Below are 25,047 nucleotides of genomic sequence, written 5' to 3' on the forward strand. Positions count from 1 at the left end.
CATATTCACTATCTAAATTATAATCCAACAACCCTGTAATATAGGTTTGTATTATCCTTTACAAATACAGAATTAAACTGTATTGGAAAACAGGTTATTCTGGATGTAATGAATGGAGGTGAGCCCTGAATACAGATAGCTTTTTCCCGTTCGTGTATACTCGAAAGTAATGCCCTTCTTCTGGGTTTAAGTGGGGGCTCTTCCCAGCTAAAGATGCACGTAGAATTACAGCTTTAAACTCATGGAGCGGATATAGACGCAAAGCAGGCGCGTGACACAAAGGAGGAGAAGCGGGAAACTGTTATCACGAGTTTGCGCATGCAAATATTACATACGTATAGTGTTTGCGAAGTAAAACGAAACCAAAAATGAAAAAAAAATCCTGCGCCGCCCGGGAATCGAACCCGGGTCGCAAGAATGGGAATCTTGCATGATACCACTACACCAGCGGCGCGGTTAGGAAATTTGTGCTCTGGGGGTTCCTATCAAGCCGTAAGAGGGAGCCACCTATAGGTACGCAATGGTAAGTATCCTGTAATTTTCCCGTTAGTTTCGTGAAAAAATAACATGCTCCTGACTTTTCAGTGGTTTTTTTATTTTATACCAAAAAAAAAAAAAAAAAAAAAGGGCAAGTGACAAAATGTAACTTTTTTTCTGAGTTTGCAAACATTTAAAACTTACTTTGTTAATGCCAATGTAGATAAAGTCCATCTTTATTAAACCCCATATTTTGCAGGGGGGAGGACTGTGGATGGAAGTTATGTCAGACTTGTTGTTATACCCATTTTGCTGAAGGGACCATCCTGGAATGTATTAGTATTATTATTAAATGTCTGTATACCTTCCTTCCTCCCAAAGGAGCCCAGGGCAGCAAAACAATACAGCTTAAAATAATACATACTTTAAACAATTCAAACTCTCCTAAACTTTTAAAAACTATTACGTATGTTGTTAGCTGTTGTGGCTAATGTCATAGGCCAGTGGTTTTCAAACTTTCTTTTTCTGGGCCACAGTTTTGGAATAAAAAATTGCTTGCATCACGCCAAATATTTTATCGGTAAGAAATACATTGGAAAATAAAAAGAAACAACTAGCAGTACTTAAGAACACAGAGCACAACTATTTTATAATTTGATCATGGGGCACCCAGAAAGTATAAAACAATTCAGCTACATAAGAAATGAATTATTCCCAAAATATGGTTATAAACGAGCCTCTTACATATGTACCTTACAAACTGAGAGATGTGAGCTTGCTTTTTCCACTAACCTCATTTATATTGGGCCTGAATTGAGACAAACAAGCTCTCATCTCATCAACACAAATAATACTTTCTCTTTTCTGATCTTTAAAATTTGTCAGAGTTGAAAATCCCAGTTCACAACAATATGCTGTGGAGAACCATAGAAGATCAGCCAAGGCTCTTGAAGAGAGGTGCAGATAATGTTTCTGATGGTATATCCCAAAAGATTTATTTTGAAACTATAGGATAGTACATTGAAATATTTAAATGTTTCTTTGATTGTCCTTGAATCTTCCTGCCACACTTGCCATCCTCTCCTGCCAAATAATAATAATAATAATAATAATAATAATAATAATAATAATAATAATAATAATAATTTATTTATACCCCGCCCATCTGGCTGGGTCCCCCCAGCCACTCTGGGCGGCTTCCAACAAAACACTAAAATACAATAATCTATTAAACATTAAAAGCTTCTCTAAACAGGGCTGCCTTCAGATGTCTTCTAAAAGTCTGGTAGTTGTTTTCCTCTTTGACATCTGGTGGGAGGGCGTTCCACAGGGCTGGTGCCACAACTGAGAAGGCCCTCTGCCTGGTCCCCTGTAGCTTGGCTTCTTGCAGCTAGGGAACCACCAGAAGGCCCTCGGCGCTGTACCTCAGTGTCCAGGCAGAACATCCTTTGAGAACCACTGTCCTATGCACTTGGCTTCAAACACCAGCAGTGGGAGAGCACTGGAGCCAGAGTGAAAACTAATGTGTGCACAGCCATAATATCTCAACTGGACAACACTGCGGCTTAGAAGATTGTCGCCTATAATGTAGGACACTTGTTTGTGTCCCTCTGTTCCCAGAAGGGTGGAACTCTTGGATTAATTTTGCATCCGTATGAATAGGGGGCCCGATACATAAGAAAGATGATCTGCCCACAACTTACGAAAGCTTCCGCATACCTTGGGATAATCTGTAAACTGTTTTCACCTATGGCCCAGACATTGGTAAATCCAGCTCTGAATCCACTTCATCCATGTAAACAAGCTCAGCTTCCAGGAGGACATGGACCTTGGAACATTTCCAGCTACCGGTGCAATTATATAATTTTTAAAGCACCACCAACATTGCTCTCTGATGTGAATCCAGCAGACCCTCAAAAATCCATGCTGTAAGAATTGGTGTTTCATGAGAATTGGGGTGCCAATGACACACACCCCTGTTGTCATTATGAAATGTTGACGGGTACGTACCGGGATTTCCCTTTCCCCCAGTTGCTCAAGGGCCAGACTAGACATCTTTGCATCAAAATGCAAGTTCCCATTTCCATTTACTCCACATCCAGCGGGCTCCCATGGCTAGAGTTTGAAGCCACATTCACACAAACTTAGCCGCAATCCATATTGATCCTGTAGATTCTTGACAAATACTGCTGTCTTTTTCTCAAACCAGCTCCAATCCGGTTAGAAAAGCAGATGCAGGGTAATATGAACATTTGAGCCAGCTGCTTGGCACAATGCACGTTTAGCTGAATAGGTATGCAAAGATGACAGCTTCGTGGATAGATTTGGGGGGGGGGGGGAGCTGTAGGGACAGGGAAACCAAAAAGGCCATCCTTCTCAGAAGACCTCCTCAGCTGCTTTCTGATGAGATGAAACTTTGTGCAAATGTGGCTTGAAACACAGCTGCAAGAAGGGATGACAATGTGATAGCTCAGTCAGTAGAATATGAGATTCTAAATCTCTGGGTTGTGGGTTTGAACCCCATCTTAGGCTAAAGATTGCTGCATTGCCGGGGGGGGTCCCTTCCAGCTCTACAATTCTATGGCTCTAGGACTTTGCTGTGTCTTAAGTCCAGGGCCATCTTTAGTAGATGCGGCGCCAGGGTGCAAATATCTGCCCAGCGCCCCCAAATTACCACGGATACTGGGGGGGGGGGGGGAGCTGCGCACTGCCAGCCATGGGGGGTTGCAGCTTCCATCCTAAGCCTCTGCAGGGATCGCTCTCCTCCCGTGGAGGCTTGGGAGGCAAGCTGCATGCCCGCCAGCCGTATGGTTGACAGGGCGCAGCTGGCGGGCATGCAGGGAAAGGGGAGGCTGCCGGCAAAGCTGCGCAGTCTCCCACTCATTGTGGCGCCCCTGAGAGACCAGCACCCTGGCGCAACACACCACTAAGCCCTATGGGAAAGACGGCTCTGCTTATGTCACTAATGTGGACATAACCTAACATGCAGCTTTTGTTATATTATTATTAGGATTGTAGCAGGAAGGGAGGTGAAACTTCTGCAGTTTCAAGGGGGAAACCACCCTTTTTTAAAAAACTGCCAATTGTTTTTATAAGTGGGTGTGCAGGGGAGTCACTGCATCTCAGCCAAAGTGGGGGGGGGGGCACTTCTTCTTAATGCAAAATACTGTACCAGTTTCAGAAGATTTTCCTCAGCACTGCAGGAGGGGGAGAAAGGCTTAAAATCCCACTACATATGGTCTTGTGAATTACCAGCCCTTCCCAGCTGTCGCAATCTACATTTTAAATATATATTATTAATTAATTAGTTAATTAAAAAACTGCTTGTTAGGTGCAAAGAGGCACCCATCTTATTTAACTTCTTCTGTAGTTTGTAAGTGCTCATTAGGTAGGCTGGATTTGAATAGTAGTAGTCAATTGACTAGAGGGCATGTAATGCAACAGCGGGAGGAAAGCGGCACCTTTCACCTACAAACAGACAAAGTCACCCTTGCAACGTTGCCGACCTTTGGCTAGCTAGAGCAGGAATTCCCAAGGTCATCTCTGAACTTGGCTCACCTTGGAGCACATGGAGAAAGGTGAAGGCAAGGCAGAGCCCGCTGGCTTTCCCATGAAGCACTTCTCTTAATATACATAGGAATATAAGAAGATGCATGATACTGGCTGAGTCATACTATTGGTCCATCAAACTCAGTATTGTCCACACTGACTGGCAGCAGCTTTCTGGAACTTCAGGCAGGGTTCTCTCTCCCAGCCATACCCCGGAGATGTGGGGGCCTGAACCTGGGACCTTCTGCACACAGAAGCAGCTGCTCTGACAGTGAGCATCTGCCATCCTTCTTGAAGGACCTCAGACTGCAGGAAACAGCAGCACCAAAGTTTTATTTCTAGCTTTGGTGAGAGTAGAATCCTCTTCAGCAGAAGCGCCTTTGGCAGAAAATGCAGGAGGGGGGAAATCATAATATTTTGAGGAAGCATTGTATTTGATTATTCGTGTTTTTCCTTTCATTTATGAATTGCTTCCTACAAAACTTCACGAAGCAGTTTTACAATAAAACTGCAAAACCATAAAGCAATGTCATGTATCAAAACAATGAAAATGATTTCACGTATTCACAGAGTGGGATAGAAAATTTAACTTTAAAGGCTTGCTGGAAAGGAAGGTATTAAACAGGCATCAGACAGCAGAGACTGTGCTTGTCTGGTATATAATGGGAGGGAATTCCAAAGACATGTTCTGCCGCACTAAAAGCTGATTCCTATATCATAGGCAAGGTATCTCCTAATGAGATGATGTCTGCAGAATGCTCTCTCCTGTAGAGCACAGTGATAAGCTGGCTATATTTTGTTAAATTTATATGCTGCTTTTTGGCCCAAAGACTCCCCAAACAGTAAACTGGTGGTGTAGCAGGAGAGGATGGTGTGGCAGGAAGATTCAAGGACACTCAAAGAAACATTTAAACATTCCAGTGTAATATTGTATACTATAGTATCAATTGCTTTTTTTTTATTTGCAGAATATGGATAGAGATATTTTCAAAATGAGAACAAGAACATCAAGTGATCACAATTAGGCTTGCCATTCAAACTGAGTTTGAATACAGAATTGCCATTCAAACAGAGTGCTGGAAAAGACTAATTTATAATTATATTTTGGGAATGACTCTTCAAGAGCATCCTACAGTTCTCCATGACATATTGCTGTGAGCAGGGATTTTCAACAAATATGAAAGGTCAGAAAAGAGAAGGGCTTCTTTGTGTTGGTGAGGAGTTGAGAGATTGGTCATTTCAATTTAGACATAATATAAATGAGATTACCCAACAAAAGCAAGCTCACAGCTCTCCTTGAGTTTGTGTACATACTTGGGGCACACATGTACCTATTACAGAGTGTGAAATACTGTTGCTTTCCTGCTATTGTCATCATTATCACAAATAGGCTGCAACAAAATATTGCATGTCCCGAATTCCGGCCACTCCATTCCATTCTCCTCTCCCCAGTTTATTTTATTCTCCCCTGAACACAATCAGGCAGCGTTCCATGGTCTCCAAACACGTTCAGCCCTCCCTGCCTGTTTTTGAGTCCCTCCTGTTCTACATTCCCCACGGTTGTTGTGTTTTGTGCTTCTGTGAATCATGGGATCATAGGAAGCTGCCTGCTACTGACTCATACTGCTAATCTATTTAGCTCAGTATTGTCTGCACCGACAAGCAGCAGCTCTCCAGAGTTTCAGGCTGAGGATATTCCCAGCCCTACCTAGAGAAGCCAGGGATTGAACCTGGGACCTTCTGCATGCAAACCACTGAGTTACTGCTCCCCCCGACTGCAGGCCAGCTGATGCCTCCCCTTTGTGTATGTTTGTGTGTGGTTCCATATTTTGGCAACATAAGGAATGGCACTCACAGCCTGAACATAAGAAACAGAGCGAATTTATTATTATTATTTTGTGTTAAGAATACACAAAAAGCAAGCTGGTCTATGGGACCGTATTGCTTGACCCAGCAGGCTAGTTCTTAAGATGTTTTCACTGCACACAGGAAGATTAAAGATTGATCAGGAAATGGGAAGAAATGTATGCTGATTGGCACATGCATAAACATCCCTTGATTTCTCTGCATTCAGTTCCTCTACTCCAGCCTGGGTAGTAGAACCAGTTCACACATTTGGCCCTGAATCAGCAAGTAGAATAACTGCTCTCTCTTCTCTAGGCATGGGGCAGAATAAGGGGGTAAAACAGAGCACAACACTTAGGAACAGAATGAAATTTTTAAATCCTCCTTTCCATTAAAGAGAAATTAAAAACATAGCCATCTGTGACACTTTAAAGACAAACGCTTTTCTTATGTGGCCCACAATCCACTTCATCAGATGTATGAAGTGTTATCCCTCGTTATTCCATCAGTGTATACCTGCAACTCAAGATAACACTTACCTGAATCTGCTAAAGTGGACTGTAAGACCTGAAAGCATATGTCATAACAAATGTGTCTTAAGTCTTGTAAGGTGCCACAAGACTCCTTGCGTTTTTTGCTGCAATACTCTCCTTAAAAGTAAATATCTAGTATGTGTGGGTGTACTGGACTACAGCCCTGATGTGGTAGTTTTCTCTTTGCAGGGAATTATTTACATAAGGAAACATTCCAGATATTATTCCTGGTCAGCTGCCATGAAGTGGTCCAGCCCACTTTTATGCAGCTCAGGATTGCTTTGGGGGTGCCGAGAACCCCAGAAACCTGCTGCACTCGCCTGCTCGTGTGAATCAAGCCCAAGAGAGCCAAGAGAGTAGCCTAGCCGCACCTTCTCCCGCAGTTTCAAAGCCTGCTGTGCAATTGCGCAACGCATGAAAAGGGACCTCTGACTTGGAAAAGTTCTTGCACCGTCATCGGCAGACCTCTAGGCTGAGCCAAGCGCCGCGCTGCGCCTTTAAGAGGCGCGATGGGCGGGAGGGCGTGTTGCAGGCATGCCTCCTTCGCTCGCGCTCCCACTCGCCTAGTTAAAGGAGAACCGCGCCGCGTCCAGCTGCCGCCGCCGCCGAGAAGTTAAAGTCAAAGGCAAGCCGGGAAGACTTTGCCATTGCAACAGGCGGCAGCAGCAGCAGCAGCAAAAACAACAACACTTGGGAAGGTTTGCGGGGGAACCACCATCAGCGCAACGTGGGGGAGAAAGGAGAGCGCACAGAGGCATCTTATTATGATTACGTATTATTGCTATTAAAAAAACACCTTGCCATGTAAAGTTGTGTGTGCAGGACACACACTTTTTTATTTTTTAAAACTAAACTATTCTAGTTGGGCGCGCGCGTGCGGCAGATCGCCCCCCCCCCCTTTCCCTGCCTTGACCCACATTTCATTCATCTGGTGCTGCTTGGAGACGCAGATGATGTACACCATCACTAAGGGACCTAGCAAGTTAGCCACCCAACGGAGGACAGGTAAGGACGGGACGAGGAGGTGTGCGTTTATGTGTGGGGATGAATCTGCATGTGCGTAAGTGACTCCTCTCTCGCCCCCCCCCCGCCCCCCGCTGCCAACCCGGTTGTGCTTTGAGAGGGAGGGAGGAGGGAGCAGGACCCTCCGGAATCCTCCCCAGCCCGTGCCTCTGGGAAACTTCCTTCCCTTGCAAAATTGATCCGTGTGTGTGTGTTGGGGGGGACGTATCCCTTCCTCCCTCCAGGCCTGATGGGGCTCCTCTGGGCGGGAGGTCGCGCCCCCCACCCCTTAAGGACGTTGCCTCTATTTCCCCTGCGCAGGTCCCACGCAGCAGGTGGAGAGCAAACTGGCCGACCTGAAATGCCGCCGGCGGCAGCAGCAGCAACAACAGTTCAGCGAGTGGCCTCTGTCAAGGTGAGCGAAGGCGGCCCTTGGGTTCCCCCTACCTACGCGCAGCCAGGGACGGGACCGCAGAGCTGGGTCCCAATGGCTGCCTGGGCAGCGGTGGGGGAAATCCTGCCCGGGCGGCCGGAGAGGACGATCCGGAGCGGCGGTGACCTTGCGCGCCGCGTGCGAGGCGATCTCCTTAATGCGGCGCCTCCTCCTGCTGCTGCTGGGCCCTTCCAGTGACAGCCGCCCGGGGGAGGAGGAGGGGTGTGCGTAATCGCTGCGATCCCGCCTGGGCCGACTTGCTTGGGGAGGGGGCGTGAGTGGGGGCATCGCCGCGGTATGCAGCCCTCCGGTGTTTGGGGGGGGGGGCGAAGAGACGGGGGAGGGAGGTGACCTTGTGGAAAGGTTACCGGGGTTGTCCTTGCCCCATGGCTCCCACGTGGAGGGCGGGCTGCTTTCGTAGGAAACGAGTAAGAGGCGAGGGGTCGGGGGGGTGGGCCGGTGCGGGTGGGAGCGGGCGCAGGGCCCGCTGGGTGCAGCAGGGACGCCCATTGGCACGTGCGTGCACGTGTTGGGCTGCGAGGGGATCTCCTTCGCCACGGCGGGGGTGTTTGGAGGCGACATCATTGGAGCTGGACAGGGAGGGGGCGCGCTCGTGTTTCCAGATCGATCGCGAGCCCGTGCCCAGCAGGCGACCTTTCCCCTGGAAAGCGCCGAGGAAGCGGACACACCCCCTTGCAAGGGGGCGGGGCCAAGGAGGGGGTCCCAAAGACGGGGCGGGGCCGAGCCCAGCGGGGCCCCCTTCGGAATTGGTGACGGCGAAGGAATCTGGAGCGGAGGAGATCCTTGCCTCTTCCATCCTTGGCCCCTCGGAGGCAAAAGGCCCTAGGAAGCCGCGGAAGTGGTGCGCTCGCGAGGTTTTGTAGAACAGATCTTGTGAGCCCTTAATTTTAAAGCTAGCTCGTATTCACTCTCTGTTTCTATTTATTCTGTTGGCTATTACATTTAGATCACACCCTTCCTCCAATGGGCTCAAGGTGACAAATTTGTATTTTTGTCCCCCCTCCCCCATCATAATTAAATTTGTTACTCACCCTCATGGGTGTAGCCAGGATTGGGGGGGGGGGCAGAACCAACGTGATTTGGTCAGTTAAGTACAGTATTTCTATTGTCTTGCTCGATGGGGGGGGCAGCTGCCCCCAACCCTTGGCTATATCCATGCTCATTCTTCACTGGAAAGTTATCCTCACAGAAACCCTCTGAGCTTTATGAGGAGCAAGGATTTGAGGAACAGAGGGTGAGGCTCTGAAGTTGTGGTCTGGCACTCCAACCACTAGAGAACTCTGCCTCTATTAGCCTGGAGGGTGGCGTCCTCTTTTACTGTTGAAATTTAACCCAGGAACTCTTCAGAGCCGGGACTTTCCTGCTACACACACGAACACACACACACACACACACACACACAAAAGTGCCCTGTCCTGTCTCAGATCTTCTTAGAAAGCCCTGGAAATTTGATTTTTAAATGGATAGTGTTAATTTGTGAGTTTCGATCCATCAAAAATTGGGTGAAGTCATGTCAAAGTCACATTTTGGTCTGCCATCTTGATTCAGAATGGCGCCTGGTGTCCAAATGTTGGCAAAGACATCACCCCCACATTGGGAAGCCTCATGCCAAATTTGGTGACAATATCTTGAGAGGCAGCCCGACCTACAGAAAACAAACAGACAAACTGTTTCCCAAATATATAGTAGCCAGCAAGATGGATAGATAGATCGAGCTTGCATTACTCTGTCAAGGAACACTGATAGGACTTCAGGCAGGGAATATCTCCCCGCCTTACCAGGCAATGCCCAGGATTGAACCCACAACCTTCTGCATGCCAAGCAGATGCTCTGCCACTGAGCTGGGGCCCTTTCTTCACTGCAGTTATCCTCTTTGTTGATTGCATTTCATAATGCAGGTAGCAGCAACATTAACAACTCGCAACAAAATAGGCTCTTATTTTTGTTTATTTTTAAAAGTAAAGGGATCTGTGTCATTTGGCCAACATGCCTGGTCCGATAGATCCATTTCACCGATAACTGTTGCTATTTAGAGTGTATAGCCTGTGAGCTGAGGAGAGAGACTGGCAGCTTTGAGACTGGCATAATTCTGTACCGTAGGAAATGGGGATGAAGGGGTGTGTCTTGGCAGCCCTGTTGCTTCCCCCAGCTCACCTGACATGGTCCACTTGGCTTGCACAAGTGTGTGCTTGTTAATTCTGGATTAATTATGATGATGATGCAAAATACACTAACATGGGGTTAGAATCCTTGCTCCATACCTAAACGTATGTTGAAATAATAGGATGAGACGGGGGGATAATCTTTACTCTTTCCCAATGGTGTGTTCACCCAGTTTTGCTGACACACGTTCGTTCCACTGATCGCACATGGAGCATGAGTCCAAATCTGTATTTGCCCTCAGTGAAGACTGGTCCATTAGGGCAAATGGGACCCTGCCCCCATCATGATCAGTTTGCTTTTGGCCACCCCCACCTGCCTGCCTCCGTACTTACAACCAGTCCAGGGGGAGGTCCTGCCTGCCAGCTCCTTCCTCTTTAGTCTCAATGTTGCCCTTGTAGAACTTAGCGAGGAGCTGGAGAATGGGGACCAAACCAGAATGATTCATTTCCGCCTCTCATTGGCTCTTGCTCCCCCTACTGTTGGGCTCCCTGCCTTTTGCCCTACGAGCCCCAGTGGGCACCAGCCTTCCCTGCTCCCCATGCACCTAACATTTGGGAGAGAGAGTGAACTGGGCATGGAGGGGAAAGCAAGGAACGTGGCAATTGCTCTATTTTGGGGGACTGCTGGATTTGGCCTGGGGACAATCAGGTCACGGTTGCGGTCTCCTGATCTAGAGAACTAATGGATTTGGAAGATGTTCAGCATTGCATCCTTGATACAGTACGTTCTTGAACACAAAGACAGCTCTTTCTTTAAAAAAATTAAATCAACGAGTTTCCTTGTATGACATTCTGGTTTTTTTGTATGAGCTGGGGGAAACTTGGGTGGCCTCCAGACTATTAGGATTTTGCAGCAGGGATTCAGTTGCAGGCCATAAGTTTAAGGTTTGCTCAGTTAAAGCACTGCAAAGTCCTATTTTTATAAACAGGCTTTTTGCAGTCAGGAAAGTGATGGGGAAATGCATTGAAAAGTGTGGGGTGAACAAAGAACTAATGGGAAGACCTAAACCACTGTACAAGCAAAGTGGGCTGAATGGCCGTTGCCTAATAATAATAATAATAATAATAATAATAATAATTTATTATTTGTACCCCGCCCATCTGGCTGGGTTTCCCCAGCCACTCTGGGCGGCTTCCATAGAAACCAAAAAACACTAAAATATCATACATTAAAAACTTCCCTGAACAGGGCTGCCTTAAGATGTCTTCTGAATGTCAGATAGTTGTTTATCGTTTTGACATCTGATGGGAGGGCGTTCCACAGGGCGGGCGCCACTACCGAAAAGGCCCTCTGCCTGGTTCCCTGTAGTTTTGCTTCTCGCAATGAGGGAACCGCCAGAAGGCCCTCGGCACTGGACCTCAGCGTCCGGGCAGAACGATGGGGGTGGAGACGCTCCTTCAGGTATACTGGTCCGAGGCCGTTTAGGGCTTTAAAGGTCAACACCAACACTTTGAATTGTGCTCGGAAACGTACTGGGAGCCAATGTAGGTCTTTCAAGACCAGTGTTATGTGGTCTTGCAAAGCAAATGAGAATAGACAGTCAATAAAGACTGGATGTAGTTCGGCCACTGCATAAGCTTTGTGGAAGCAGATAAGGATGAAAGCATAATAAATGGGTTGTGTGGAGGAGCCTGGCAAATTCCTTATTCCTTCACATTGTTAAGGTTCCCTTATCAAATCAACTGCAGTTTCAGGATACAATGGGCACCACATGGCTCTCCCCACTTCCCCTTCCATTCTCACAACAACTCTGCAAGGTAGGTCAGGCCCAGAGACTATTCCCAGCGAGCTTCAGGGCCAAGGGGAGGTTTGAACCCTGGTCTGCCAGCTCCTAGTCCAGGATTCAAGACACTACATGCCCTTGGCACGCCTATTTGTTCCTTGTTTCACATCTTCAATGCCCTGCTTTACATACACAATTTAGAATCATAGAATCATAGAGTTGGAATAGACCACAAGGGCCATCGAGTCCAACCCCCTGCCAAGCAGGAAACACCATCAGAGCACTCCTGACATATGGTTGTCAAGCCTCTGCTTAAAGACCTCCAAAGAAGGAGACTCCACCACACTCCTTGGCAGCAAATTCCACTGTCGAACAGCTCTTACTGTCAGGAAGTTCTTCCTAATGTTTAGGTGGAATCTTCTTTCTTGTAGTTTGGATCCATTGCTCCGTGTCCGCTTCTCTGGAGCAGCAGAAAACAACCTTTCTCCCTCCTCTATATGACATCCTTTTATATATTTGAACATGGCTATCATATCACCCCTTAACCTCCTCTTCTCCAGGCTAAAAAAATTTATCCCTGTAAAATTTGCAAGCAGCGATCTGTAGATCTTTGATTTATTCATGCTGGGTGAGCAGATTGCACTATTTTTTCCTCAGCAGCTGAGTGGATAGTTGAGTATAATAGCTCATGACAGGAACCCCACCCCAACCCAGCACCTCCTTGAGCCCAGTGCCCGAGGCAACCACCAGGGTTCCCATAGAAATCTATTCTGCGGCTGATCTTTTTGAAGAATTTATAACTCACCAACCTCCGCCCATAGCTAAGATGCTCTGATTGCCCTCGAGCAAGTATTACGGTAGGTGCCAGGCCAGGTATTGCCTTGTAAGCCCAGCAGTTTACTGAACAATAAAACCATTTTTATTGGGCACCTGAGATGGAGTGTTATAAACGTATTGTGTGTTGCCTTCCCTTCCCTCACCATGGGCAGGTTGCAGGGCTGCTGTTCTCAGCAACAGCCTTACAGGAGGTGTCAAATCCTTCTGTACAGCTGCCTTATTTGGGCAGTGGACAAAGATAGACATAATCTCTCCTAGCTGGGGAGAAAGAAAATACTGCAGAGCAGGGAAGCACCACAAGCAGGGTCCCCCTCCAAGGGAGGCACAGGGACTGGTAACAAGCGACAAGGGCCATTCTAGTTGTGGCTTCCCTTCTGTGGAATGCTCTCCCCAGCGAGGTCCACCTGGCACCTTCACTGACATCTTTTTAACACCAGGCCTTTTGACAGACTGAGATGATGTTGGTTTGTTATTAGCATCCTGCCAAGTTTCCTGTGGGGGGTTGTTTGTTCTGATTTTATTGCATGATGTACTTAGATTTATGTCTTTAATGTGTCAGTCACTTGGAGACATAACAAGTCTAATAATAATAATAATAATAATAATGAACAAATGTAGTATTTGAGGTGTGTCTGGTTTCCTCACTGTACATCTTTTGGCAAATGCTTTGCTTTGAAGGGTTGAATAATAACAACAATGATGACTGTGGAAGGATAACATTCTCTGCCTCTGTTTTGGCAGCCCAGCTCCAAAGCTCGTGTTCAACAGGGTAAATGGCAAGAGACCCCCACTCATGACCCCCCCTACGTTGGCCACAGAGGAAAACTACACCGTGGCACATGAAGAAAATGTTCGGTTCGTGTATGAAGGTAGGTGAGCTGCCCTGTTGAGCCCAGGAACATGGAGATGCTTCTGTCTAGGTGTGGGGTTTGGGATCGGCAGTGGTTGGCTTAATTTCACAGGGCCCTCAGCGACACCTGTCTCACCAGTCAATGTGGGCTGTCTGTTGCTCTCTGGATTCTTCCTTCAGAGAACTGGTTCCTCTTCCACTTTGCGCTTTTGCACATGCCAGAGACAAAAGCAACCCTGCAAAACTGCAAGCTCTGCCAACCTCTGCCTCTGGCCACACCCAGACTCCCTTTTCCTATTGGTCAGTGGCCCTGAATAGGTAAATGGCCCTCATCACCCATCTATGGCAGCCTGGTCTAAGGAGATCTGGTGTAAAGGAGTTCAGGGTCCTCACACCATCACGCCTACAGTCAAAACTATATGTGACGTTTAACGTGTGTCTGCAGATTTTTTTAAAAAATGTAAATAGATTTTTTTGAAAGGGGAAATTCAACAGGTGTTGCCTTCCTTTCTCCCCACCCACCCAGCGGGTCTAAGCCTTAGATTATAAGGATTTGTCTACACTTCTTTTCCTGTGCCTAGAAAGCATGTGTCTGCCCCCACCACGTTCCCTGGGAAAACCCACTCTTTACCGCTGAATCGGAGCAAATGTTAATAAGCGGGAAACCTGATTGGCGTTTGCTCCGATTCAGCGGTAGAGAGCAGGTTTCCCCAGAGGAAAATGGCAAGACAAGTGGAAGTCTGGACGACTCCTGGGATAAGAAAACGAGCCGGCAGATGTTAGCGAAGGTCAGTCCATTAGGTCAAGTGGGGCACTGCTCCTGCCAGCATCAGCCTGCTTTCAGCCAGCCTCTACCTCCTGTTTCCTTCTTTTCAACCGGTCCAGAGGGTGCCACTGGCTGTCAGTCTCCTCCTGCTTTGATTCAGTGTTGCCTTCATAAAACTCAGCGGGAAGGATGGGGACAAATCTAGAATTAGTTGGCTGTGCCTGCCTGTTATTAGCTCCATCTACTTTTGGGCTAATGGTACTCGTGTGGCGCTGTGGGTTAAACCACAGAGCCTAGGACTTGCTGATCAGAAGGTTGGTGGTTCGAATCCCTGCAACGGGGTGAGCTCCTGTTGCTCAGTCCCTGCTCCTGCCAACCTAGCAGTTCAAAAGCACATCAAAGTGCAAGTAGATAAATAGGTACCACTCTGGCGGGAAGGTAAACGGCGTTTCCGTGCGCTGCTCTGGTTCGCCAGAAGTGGCTTAGTCAGGGGTCCCTTTACCTTTACTTACTTTTGGGCTAATGCCCTCCCAGTCCCAATGGGTATTAGCCACCACTGTCTGACATGACTGTGACATCATGTGATTGACAGGTGAGCAGCCACACCCACCTGTCAAACTTGATCTACAGGCAAAGGGTGATAAGGATCTGGCCCATAGGCTGGATCTAGTTCCCCACAGAAAGCTACATAGTCTTTGGCCTGCAAAGCGGCCAAAGCCTTCTTCAGGAAAGGCGTCAGCAGCTCAAGTTCTTGTCAGCCAGAAAATGGGGCCTCCATGAGGTTTGCTGTTTTGGAGTGTCCTTCTCTCCTCATGTGCCCTCCTCTCTCCCACCCTCCAGCCTGGCAACAGGTGCAGCAGCAGCTGGATAGTGTCCAGCAAGGGGACAGCAGATCTGGTCCAGTGCAATACACAGAAAAAACACCTGGCCCTGAACTGAAAGGTAAGTAAGTGCGTGTAGCCTGCCTTCAAGGAGTGGCATGGAATCAAGCACCGTGGGATACACAAGAGATGTCAGCCAGATCCCCAGAACCAAGAGGCAACCTTTACAAGCCCCTAGATTCTTCCCTGGCTCAGATTAAAAAAATCCAACCTGGAAAATAATTCTCAGCTTTCTTCCCTTGCCCGCACCCTGTCCCCCATCCCAGAATACTTAGAAGAGCCACTGTTTAGTGGTAAAATGCCATATTTGCATCTATATTGTATTGAATCCCTACTCAGTTCACTAGGACATATTGCAAGGAGACCCCCTGGTCTCCTTCCAGAACCACAGTTCCCAGGCTTCCCTGTGAAGAGGGATTGGTTATTAAACAAACACCCCCTCTGGAAATGGTTACCAGGATTATTGCACCTCTTTACCCTGGTCTTTGCACTATTATAAAAATCCCTCCAGGCTGGAGAGGCCCTCAATCTCCTGTTTCTAGCATAGTAATTGGGTTGATGGATACAAAACAAGTGCCATCTTTCTGTGGGCAGGTTGTGTTCTACAGCATTTTTATGTATATACAGTCGTACCTTGGAAGTCGAATGGAATCCGTTCTGGAAGTCCGTTCGAATTTCAAAATGTTCGAAAACAAAATTGCAGCTTCTATTTGGCTGCAGGAAGCTCCTACAGCCAATCAGAAGCCGCAAAAGCCTGTCTGACATTCGGGTTCCAAAAGAACGTTCGCAAACCGGAACTGTCACTTCTGGGTTTGTGGTGTTTGGGAGCCAAAATGTCCAAGTTCCAGGGTGTTCAACAACCAAGGTATGACTGAACTTTTACTTTACTATATATTGGTTTTAATTTCCGTGGCCATTTTGAGTTTCTCTTGTAAACAAAAGAAACTAAATTATTTGAGAAGCTGCAGTTTTGATATTTTCTTAGCCTAATCCTTCAGATTTTGCAGGCAGATTTTTGTTCTGTGCGTGCTCTTAAATGGACCCAATCTTCTCTCTTTTTTTTCCAGATTTTGTGCCCATAGACCTTGAGGACTGGTGGGCCCAACAGTTCCTGGCAAAAATCGAGAACGGATCTTAACAAGGGGTTATGCAGAAAGCTTAAAACAAAAAAAGTTTTAAATTTACCGTAAGGAAAATATGCACCCGTCCAAGCAAAGAGAAAAGAGAGAGAAAATGGGGAACCCCTTGGCAGTCCCACCCTGGAGCCCACTATGGGGGCAGGAAGGAGAGTGACCGACAGCGAACTGCTTCCTTAGAAGCTCTGGATTTTTTTTTCCACTGGAAGATTCAGACAGACTGAATGTCTGGAAGTGCCATGGCAACGTGGGTTTGGGGGGGAGGCTTAGGGGAGGGTCTGGCAACCCTGTCCTACTCCCACTTGGAGCTGGCACCCTCTGGAAAGCCAGCGCTGCCCTGTAAAGCCAAGACTGCATTCTCAATAAAAGCACCAATGTGCCAGTGGAACAAGGCCATACTGCGTGGGGAGGAATTATGGCTGGGAGCGGGCCAAGGACGCCACTCCTGCAAAAAAGGAAACGATTACAAAAGCCTTTGCTGGTGGTGTTCTGCTGGCTGGCAGATCAAGGGCAGGGGGGAGCTGGTGGTGCAGGGGGATTCAGGTTTGCTTTTGCCTCAGTTGCTAAGTGTTGCGCTGCCGTTTGGTCAAGGCAGGGATGTAGAATTGTGTAGTTCAACCCGCCTGCAATGCAGGAATATGCAGCTGTCCCATACGGGGGATTGAACCTGCAACCTTGGCGTTATCAGCACCATGTTCTAACCAACTGAGCTATCTCTTCTGACAGTATTGTTGCTTTTCACTCTGTATGTCATCCAACACCCCCCCCAATGCATGTTGGGAGGTAATACAAGTGCTTAGGCAGGAACAACACAGAGTGCAAAGTCCTGCTCTTGCTTCAAGTTTTAGCTCAGGAGAGGATAGTTTCTATGTTCTTGGGTACAGTGGTACCTCAGGTTAAGTATTAATTCATTCCAGAGGTCCGTTCTTAACCTGCACCACTTTAGCTAATGGGACCTCCCGCTGCTGCTGCACCACTGGAGCACGATTTCTGTTCTCATCCTGAAGCAAAGTTCTTAACCCGAGGTATTATTTCTGGGTTAGTGGTGCCTGTAACCTGAAGTGCATGTAACCCGAGGTACCACTGTATTGTTCTATTTAGGAACATCAGGGTTTCCTAGCTGGATCTGGCCAAGGACCCATATAGCCCACCACCCTGTTCTCACAGTGGCCCACCAGATGCCTCAAGCAGCATTTGAGCACAAGAGAGCTCTCACCTTCTGTTGGTTTCCAATAACTGGTACTCAGAGGCATTCTTACCTCCAAACTGTGGCAGCGGAGCAGAGCTATGATTCTCGCAGAGCAGCAGCCGATGCCATGTAGTTATGCACAGCACACACACCTGCTAAGTATGTTACACTCTCTGGGATGTGGGTGTGTCTGCGTGTGCGCACATGCACACAGATACATACCCCCTACCCCATCTACCATGACAGGAGAAAAATAGAGAGTCACTATTTTGAAAATCCAGTTTATTTTTTGAGATGGGGGAAAATGTCACCACTACAACTGACTGCAGTACATAAGAGCCATTGAAGAGCAGATGGACACACACTCACATGTCTGAGACATGGACTAACCCTGCACCCCTCCCTTTCAGAAGTCCCTGTATCCTCCTTAGTGTTTAAAAATGTATTTTCATAGGCAGGCGCGCACACACACACACAAAACCAACACAAATAAAAAGTGAAATATGGGGGTGGGGGAATCAGAAAAGGGGCATATACATTGGGAGGACGCAATAGCTAATGGGTGGCTTTCGTGGTTTTGATTAGTGCTCAGTTTGCCACTGTCGTCGTGTGACGCTGGTTCCGTTTGCCTTTGCAGCAAAAACATTTCAGTACATTGTGTTTGGGGGGTTGGTGCAATAACAGACCTGAGAAATTTCAGAGCACAAACTGGATCCATAAACACACACACATACAATTGTGCAAAAATGCAGTGACTTGTGCAAGACGAAGGGATTTGCTGTGTAAGTCAAAGTACTGAAAACAACAAAACTGTGACTATTTTACAGTCTCGAGACATCTAAAGCAGTGGTTGTCAAAACTCCCGATCCCCAGGGAACCGGTCTGCTTGCATGGAAGCCTCACCACTGCCCCTGTGAAGTAACTGAGTGCATACCTGGGAACACAAGGGGGACACCCCCCACCCTCTGCTTTACTCATTTATTTCAGGGTTCTGCTGCCTTTCACAGCAACTGTGATCTGCAGGGGCAGAACCAATGAAATAAAAAAGGGAGAACCTCAACACCTCAAAGCCCTCTGTGGTAGCACAGGGATATTGCTAATAGCAGGTGAGCCACCTTCCAAGGAAGCCTGTTTGCCATTAGTGATCTCACTGAGGAAGGCCTACTGAATAAGGTTCCTCAAGAAACCACGGGAGGTTTAAAGAACCACACATCTAGATCCCATGTGGATGGACAAGCAGGGGGGTCCCAGGGGAGGGGAACAGCTGCAGAGTTTAGTGTATGGTAAAGCAAAAGGTGGACCAAGCAAGAGTGAACCCACCCCCTCCATAAAAGGTACATTCCACATAACACTTGAAGACTTGCATCCGTTAGATGCACCAGCTCCCTGGCAAATATCCACTGTTCAGAGGACCTGGTGGGTGACTGCCACATGCTTATAAATAGTGGTGGTTGCAGCCCATTGGGGCTGGTAGGGCAGAAGGCAGGGAGCCCAACAGTAGGGGGAGCCAGAGGCAAGGACAGGCATTCTAGTTTTGTCCCCATCCTCCTCCTCCTTGCAGAGTTCTAGAAGGGCCAACACTGAGACGGAGGAGGAGGAGGAGGAAGCTGGCAGGCTGTGCCACCTTGCTGGGCTGGATGAAGTAAGAAGGCTGGCAGCTGGAGCTTGGCAGAAGTTGACGAGGCAGCGCCCAGTTTGCCCAAATGAAGCAACCCCCGCTGTTGCCTAGAAAAGCCAGTGTTGAGTGCCTGTAAAAACCTGAAGCAGTTCTGAAAGCGGATCAGCCCTTATTAAGAAGAAAGGCTGTTCTCCTATCTGCACGAAGCAGATCAGAGTTTCCCTTTGGCTTTGCAACTCTTTTGGTCGCCAGAAAGCACCTTGGGGGGGTGTGTGCGAAAAAAGGCCCAGAGGCCCAGGAGGGAAGGAAGGCAATGGAGCAAAAAAGCACCTGCACAGTCCTCTACTGGCTCTCCCTGTGAAAGGGGAGCTGCTTCTCCACCACTGAACCTTGCAAATTTCAGCTAAGGCCTGCACCAAGTAATGAGCAGCTGAACCTGGTGTTGGCCCTGTCTAGGTTAGGTGAGGTGGCTGCTGCTTCTGGTATATTTTTAATGCTTCTTAGGACGGTGGAGTGGGGGATAAGACAGGCGGACTGAGCATCTCCATGTCAAGAGAGGCCACAACAACCCCATACATTTAAAGAGCATGGCTTTCCCCCCAAAGGATCTGGGGAACAGCAGTTGCTGGGAATTGTAGCTCCATGAGGATTAAACTACAGCTCCCAGGATTCCTGGAGGGAAGCAATGCATTTTAAAACGTATGTTGTGTATGCGAGCCATGGCTTGTGCAGGAGAACCTCTTGGTGGACTGTGCCTGGGTTCACTAGGAGGAGTGGCACCTTAGGCTGGCCTTGGCCAAACTGGACGGAATGTGATTGAACACGGAAATGGACAAAAAAAAAGGACACCACTAATACACTCTTAAAAAGGAAGACAACAAGGAACATGCACCACCTGAAACAAGTAGTTTGAAACGCCTTTCTTGAGTGGGTGGCTTTGTAAGCCAAAGGCAGGGGTGATGTTAGAAAGGAGTGACTAGCTCCCCCACACCATCCCATTTGCTCACAGACATCATAGGACTGGGTTTCTGCCACATGGAAGAGGCTAAGCAAACGATGCACACAATGCACAGAACTCTTGGATGCACCTAGGGCGGTTCGACTTGCGCCCGGGGGTGACCCAAAGGCACCCCTTGGAAAATGCATAGTTGGGTTATTCTGAAGAGCCCTGGTGGCCAACCTGATGCAGGGAAGTGCTCTAACCCCACCGTGGTAATCTCACCCCCGTTTCTGCACCTTTCCCAGTACTAGGGTAGCCTTTTGTGGGACGCAGCAACCAGAACTCTTATTTAGATAATAATAGAATTATAAAATTGTACAGTTGGAAGGGACCCCAAGAGTCATCCAGTCCAAACCCCTGCAATGCAGGAAATCTCAACTAAAGCATCCATGACAGATGGCCATCCAACCTCTGTTTAAAATTGTGGTGACATGACATCACAGTTATTAAAAGGGCAATGAGGCGGCCATGAGAAGTTTTGAAAACAACAATCCACAATGCCACACACAAGGCTGTTGAGTGGCAAAATTAGCCCGCTGTCTTCCAACTCTTTAAGCAATCTGATATAATCCCAACCAGTGATGTTGGTCTGCAGATACACACTTTCTAAAGCATGGACCATCTTCATACTGGTCCTACAGTGCAACCCGTTGACAAACAACTACAAGCACAAAGGAACCCTAAAATAAAGTACTGGCTCCTCCCTCTTTTCCACCTCCAGAAACCTGATCGCTTCCACTCCAGGGTCAGCTAACCAGTATGCAGATGGCCAGCTCCTCAAAGATTGGCAATACACATGTCCATATCAAGAGGGGTCCAATTCTCCTTGGCCTGAAGAACCCATTCAGGCAGCTGTCAGTTTTTAAGCCAACTGAAGGCAAGTGCACAACTGCCTTAAGGAGTGTAGTTTGAAGGAGTACTTTTCTGGCACCAAACATGATTAGGAATCATGGCCATCCCTTCCATGGAATTCCCTGTATAAGAAGAAAGGGGGCAGATGGACCAAAAAATACTGTGTGCCTAAAAGACCCAGATTCTGCTCCAATGACAGGCATAGCTAACACATCTAGATGTATTACATTAATGTGCCTACATTTGCCTATTTCATTCCACTTCTGCTAAGCCATGTGAGGGACGAATTATGAAGAGCACTAAAAACATCACCCCCTCAGAACTGAGGGGCCTGCATAGCCCATCACACGTCTTCTGGTTATTTCAACTGCATTTCCAAGCTTATTTCTGGAGCACTAAGGGATCAAAACGTTTTGTGGTAATGCAAATTAAGGATTCTGCAGATGTGGAATTCTCTTCCAGATATCAAATTTTACTTGGCTGCAGGTGCAAGGAAATGCATGAACCCAACAAGGACTAGCCAATGGCTAAGGGTTGGTGGCCAGGAATTATCTCCTTGCTAGAGGGCCTGGGAATGAAGTACTAGGCCACTTCCTGCCTGATCTGCTGACAATCTCCGAGTCTCATTAAAACCTTGAGCACTGCAACTGCCATCATTGCCTTTGCACAAATAGGATGCATTAAAGCAGGGACAAAATGGGAGGGTTTGTTGTTGTTTTCTTGCTGGGTTCCCCTCTGCCCAACTTGGAGCTGCAGATTTGGGTGGGTTTTGTTTTTTTGGTGATCTAGCAAGCAGCATACAGAGGGCTCAGTGCAGAGCAGATGCTTAGTTAGCAAGTGCTGTTCAAGTCTTGACAGGTGCATGCAGTTAGGCCCACATTTACCTAAGGCAGGGTTTTTAAAATTTTTTTGCCGGGATGGGCACTTGGGCTGCAGCACACCTGGCCCTACAAAACGCTAGTCTCCATTGTTCCCCATTTGGACAAGCAGAATAACCCCTTGCTAGGGCCCTCCACTCTGTTCCTTAATCTTTCCTCAATGCAATACAAAAGGCAGGTTTTTACATGGTGATTTCTATAAGTGGGAAAAGAAAGGGACAACCACAATAATGTCTGCTATGACATGGTGGCATTTCTCTCATTTTTCCCCCCAAGGGGAATGTGCTAACTCACCCTAACAGAGGTGATAAGGCTGGCATGGGGAGCCTGTCTTCCTAATGTTGCTGGGCTGCAGCTCCCATCACCTCCTGCCTGCATGGCCAACGGTTTTGGGGTGATGGGAACTGGGGTCGAAGAGGCATTTGGAGAGTCTCAGGATTCCCCTGCCCTGCATTGGGAACATCCTTCATTTTGGGAAACCAAGGGCTGAGCTGGCCCTAAGTGGGAACCCATCCTGGTCATCTGTTGAGACGAAAGCAGCACTACAACAGAACATATCCGACAGAGCAGTGAGCACCTTGAAACCGGGTGTGAACTTCCTTCTCACTCCAACTTCTTGGAGGGATTCAAAAGCCCTGGTTCCAGCAGAGCACCTTAATATAAGTGGCCACCTGTCACCAACACCTTCACAGCCTGTTCTTTCCAGATTTCAGAGGAGGAGGACACGGAGATGCTTCCATCTGACAACAGCCTCCGCTTCTGCAAGTCTGACTTGGCTGCTACAAACCCCAAAAGTGCAGAGCAATGTCCCCACCTGGGTCCAGAATCAAGCCGTAACAGAGCACGTGATTAGTTGGTCCTGGAGCATACACAGACAAAATGACAGGTTGCCAAGTGACGGTTCCACTTCTTTGCAATTGGCTAGGATTTCATACAGCAGAGAACTCTCCCATGACCCGTGGCTGATGGAAGCTTTTGGCTAGTTCTCTAAATCAGTTCTCTTCAGCCTTTGGTCCCCAGATGGTGCTGGACTCCTGACTCCCACCATCCCCAGCCAGCTTAACTAATGGTTAGGGATCATAGATTTGAAGAATTTTAGAGTTGGAAGGAACTCAAAGGGTCATTGAGTTACAACTCAATCATCCCTGACAGATGACCATCCAACCTCTACTTAAAAACCTCTAGAGAAAGAGAGCCCAGCACCTTCTGAAGTAGCTGAATAAGCTCTTACTGCCAGAAAGTTCTTAGTCGGAATCTCTTTTTTTGTAATTTGGATCCATTGGTTCGGGTTCTACCCTCTGGAGCAGGAGAAAACAAGCTTGCTCCCTCTTCCACGTGGCAGCCCTTTAGATATTTGAAGGTGGCTGTCATATCTCCTCTCCATTTCCTCTTACCCTGGCTAAACCTACCCACAACCTCCCACAACCGTTCCTCGTAAGACTTGGTATCTTTATCATCTTGGCTGTCCTTCTCTACTCATCTTCCAGCTTGCTCATATCCCTACAGGTGATAGGAAGCATACGCAAACAACATCTGGGGATGGCCAAAGGTTGAAGAACATTGCTCTAAACTACAGCAAAACCACCTCGAAGGAGATTCTCCGTGAACATTTAAGGTTAGTGACATGGATGAAGGAATGTGCAAGGGTGGTGCCCGTGGGATTCCTACTACGCTAAACTCAGCCTCACAGTTGTCTGAAAAGCAAAATGCGTTATCTCTCCGCCCCGCCCCCGGCACCTTGTGGAAAATAAATAAATAATCCCAGATCTGATGGGAACCCCAGAGTGGGGTGGGGACTGTGACCGGTTGCATGCTGCCCTCCTCGTCCCGCTCCACCTGAGGAAAGCGAGTGGCGAAAAGGAAGTCGGGCTGGACGGATACGCCACACGGGGACGTTTTGTTTCCTCATACAGACATGGGCTGCAGACAGACAGACGTGTGCGTTGCCAGTGCCCCATTTGCAGAGGCACACTGGGCCAATGACATAGATGTTGACCCAGTGGCAGTCCTGGAGGAGAGGATGCAAAAGACAGGGTCCACCAGTCATCCCAGCACCAGGAGTTCATTACCTGCGTGGTGGTGCAACACTGTCCTCTCTGGTTGGCTTAAAGGCGGAGGGAGAGCTAGTTAAGACCCACAGGCTGGCTGTGCTGCCTTGAGATGCAGCCCTTTGCTGCTCTTTCCCATGCCTCGCCACATGCGGACGTACACCATGACACACACACACACGCACACATCATGCATGCTCTTCCTCTTGATCCCGGCACTGCGGAGAGCAGGAGATCTCTCTCCCCCCCACTGCTTCGTTGAGAATGTCTGTCCTTTTGATGCATTGTTGGAGACATGGCTGATAATATAAATTACTGTCTCTATATATACTATGTATAGGCAGCAGGGTCAGTCCGTGCAGAGCAGGCAGAGGGGCTCCGCCTCATTTCTCTTGATCCTCTGTGTAGTGCTGGAAACGGGTGAAGCTCATGAAGACTTGCTCCAAGGAGATTTGGCTGACGGAATAATCCTCTATGCAGTACTTCTCTTTGGCTTTCTCTAGTGCCCCGAACACCTGGGAGAAAGGAGACAGCAAAATCTTGGTGAGAGGCTGAGGAGGGAAGAACCTTCCTACAAACAGCGCTTTTGAAAGGTTTGTAAGAGGCCTTGGGTTGCTTTTCCAAGATCTCCCCTTCTCCCCAAGAACAAGCCAGCGCCTCCTCTTACTATGATCTATTCTTACTGCAACATCCATAATATGGTAGCGGATGTTTTATCCCATGTTGGTGGTCTTTCAACTGATTCCCTGCTGGCCCGCTGGAATGCAGAGTTGACCAGAGCTATCGACTGTCTGGCTCCGAAGCGCCCTCTCCAACTGCATGGAGCCTGGAGAGCCCCGTGGTTTTCTCCAGGGCTAAGGGTGATGAAACAATTGCTGAGACGGCTAGAGCGCTGGTGGTGGAAAACTCATTCTGAATCAGACCAGACACAGGTTAGAGCTCAACGTCAAGCCTACCAAGTGGCGATAGCGACGGTGAAAAGGACCTTCTTCACCGCTTCTATTGCATCTGCAGAAAACAGCAGCAGGAGACTCTTTCAGGTGGTTTGCAATCTAATGGAACCACCTTTGCCATCAGGGCCCAGTAAGGACCCCAAGATCTCCTGCAATTATTTTGCAAAGTTTTTTGCAGATAAAGTCACTCAGATTCGGGAAGAGGTAGACTCCACCATGGGAGCAGGGCCAGGGTGGGAGAGTGCTAGAGTCCTGTCTAGTTAAGTTGCATGGGATCAATTCCAATCTGTTAC

General features: G+C 47.9%; 2 protein-coding genes and 1 non-coding gene across 3 annotated transcripts in view; 1 reads left to right on the top strand and 2 right to left on the bottom strand.

The window, feature by feature from the left end:
* Positions 1 to 383: 383 nt before the first annotated feature.
* TRNAG-CCC (transfer RNA glycine (anticodon CCC)) lies at positions 384 to 454 on the bottom strand. The gene has a single exon. It is a non-coding gene; the product is annotated as a tRNA-Gly (tRNA).
* A 6,458-nt stretch (positions 455 to 6,912) lies between these two features.
* MCRIP2 (MAPK regulated corepressor interacting protein 2) lies at positions 6,913 to 16,608 on the top strand. Its single transcript, XM_028706584.2, has 5 exons — positions 6,913 to 7,409; positions 7,728 to 7,821; positions 13,325 to 13,452; positions 15,040 to 15,141; positions 16,148 to 16,608. The coding sequence occupies exons 1-5, from the start codon at positions 7,355 to 7,357 to the stop codon at positions 16,216 to 16,218; spliced, it is 450 nt and encodes a 149-aa protein (XP_028562417.2). The 5' UTR covers positions 6,913 to 7,354; the 3' UTR covers positions 16,219 to 16,608.
* Positions 16,609 to 17,670: 1,062 nt separating this feature from the next.
* The window catches only part of ABCA3 (ATP binding cassette subfamily A member 3), an 82,874-nt gene continuing 75,497 nt past the window's right edge, over positions 17,671 to 25,047 (bottom strand). Inside the window, exon 31 of the mRNA XM_028705448.2 lies at positions 17,671 to 24,316. Coding sequence (XP_028561281.2) covers positions 24,185 to 24,316 — 132 coding nt within the window. The 3' untranslated portion in view covers positions 17,671 to 24,184. The remainder of the gene's footprint in view (positions 24,317 to 25,047) is intronic.

Source organism: Podarcis muralis, chromosome 14, assembly GCF_964188315.1.
Source record: "Podarcis muralis chromosome 14, rPodMur119.hap1.1, whole genome shotgun sequence".
NCBI classification, from domain to species: Eukaryota; Metazoa; Chordata; class Lepidosauria; order Squamata; family Lacertidae; genus Podarcis; species Podarcis muralis.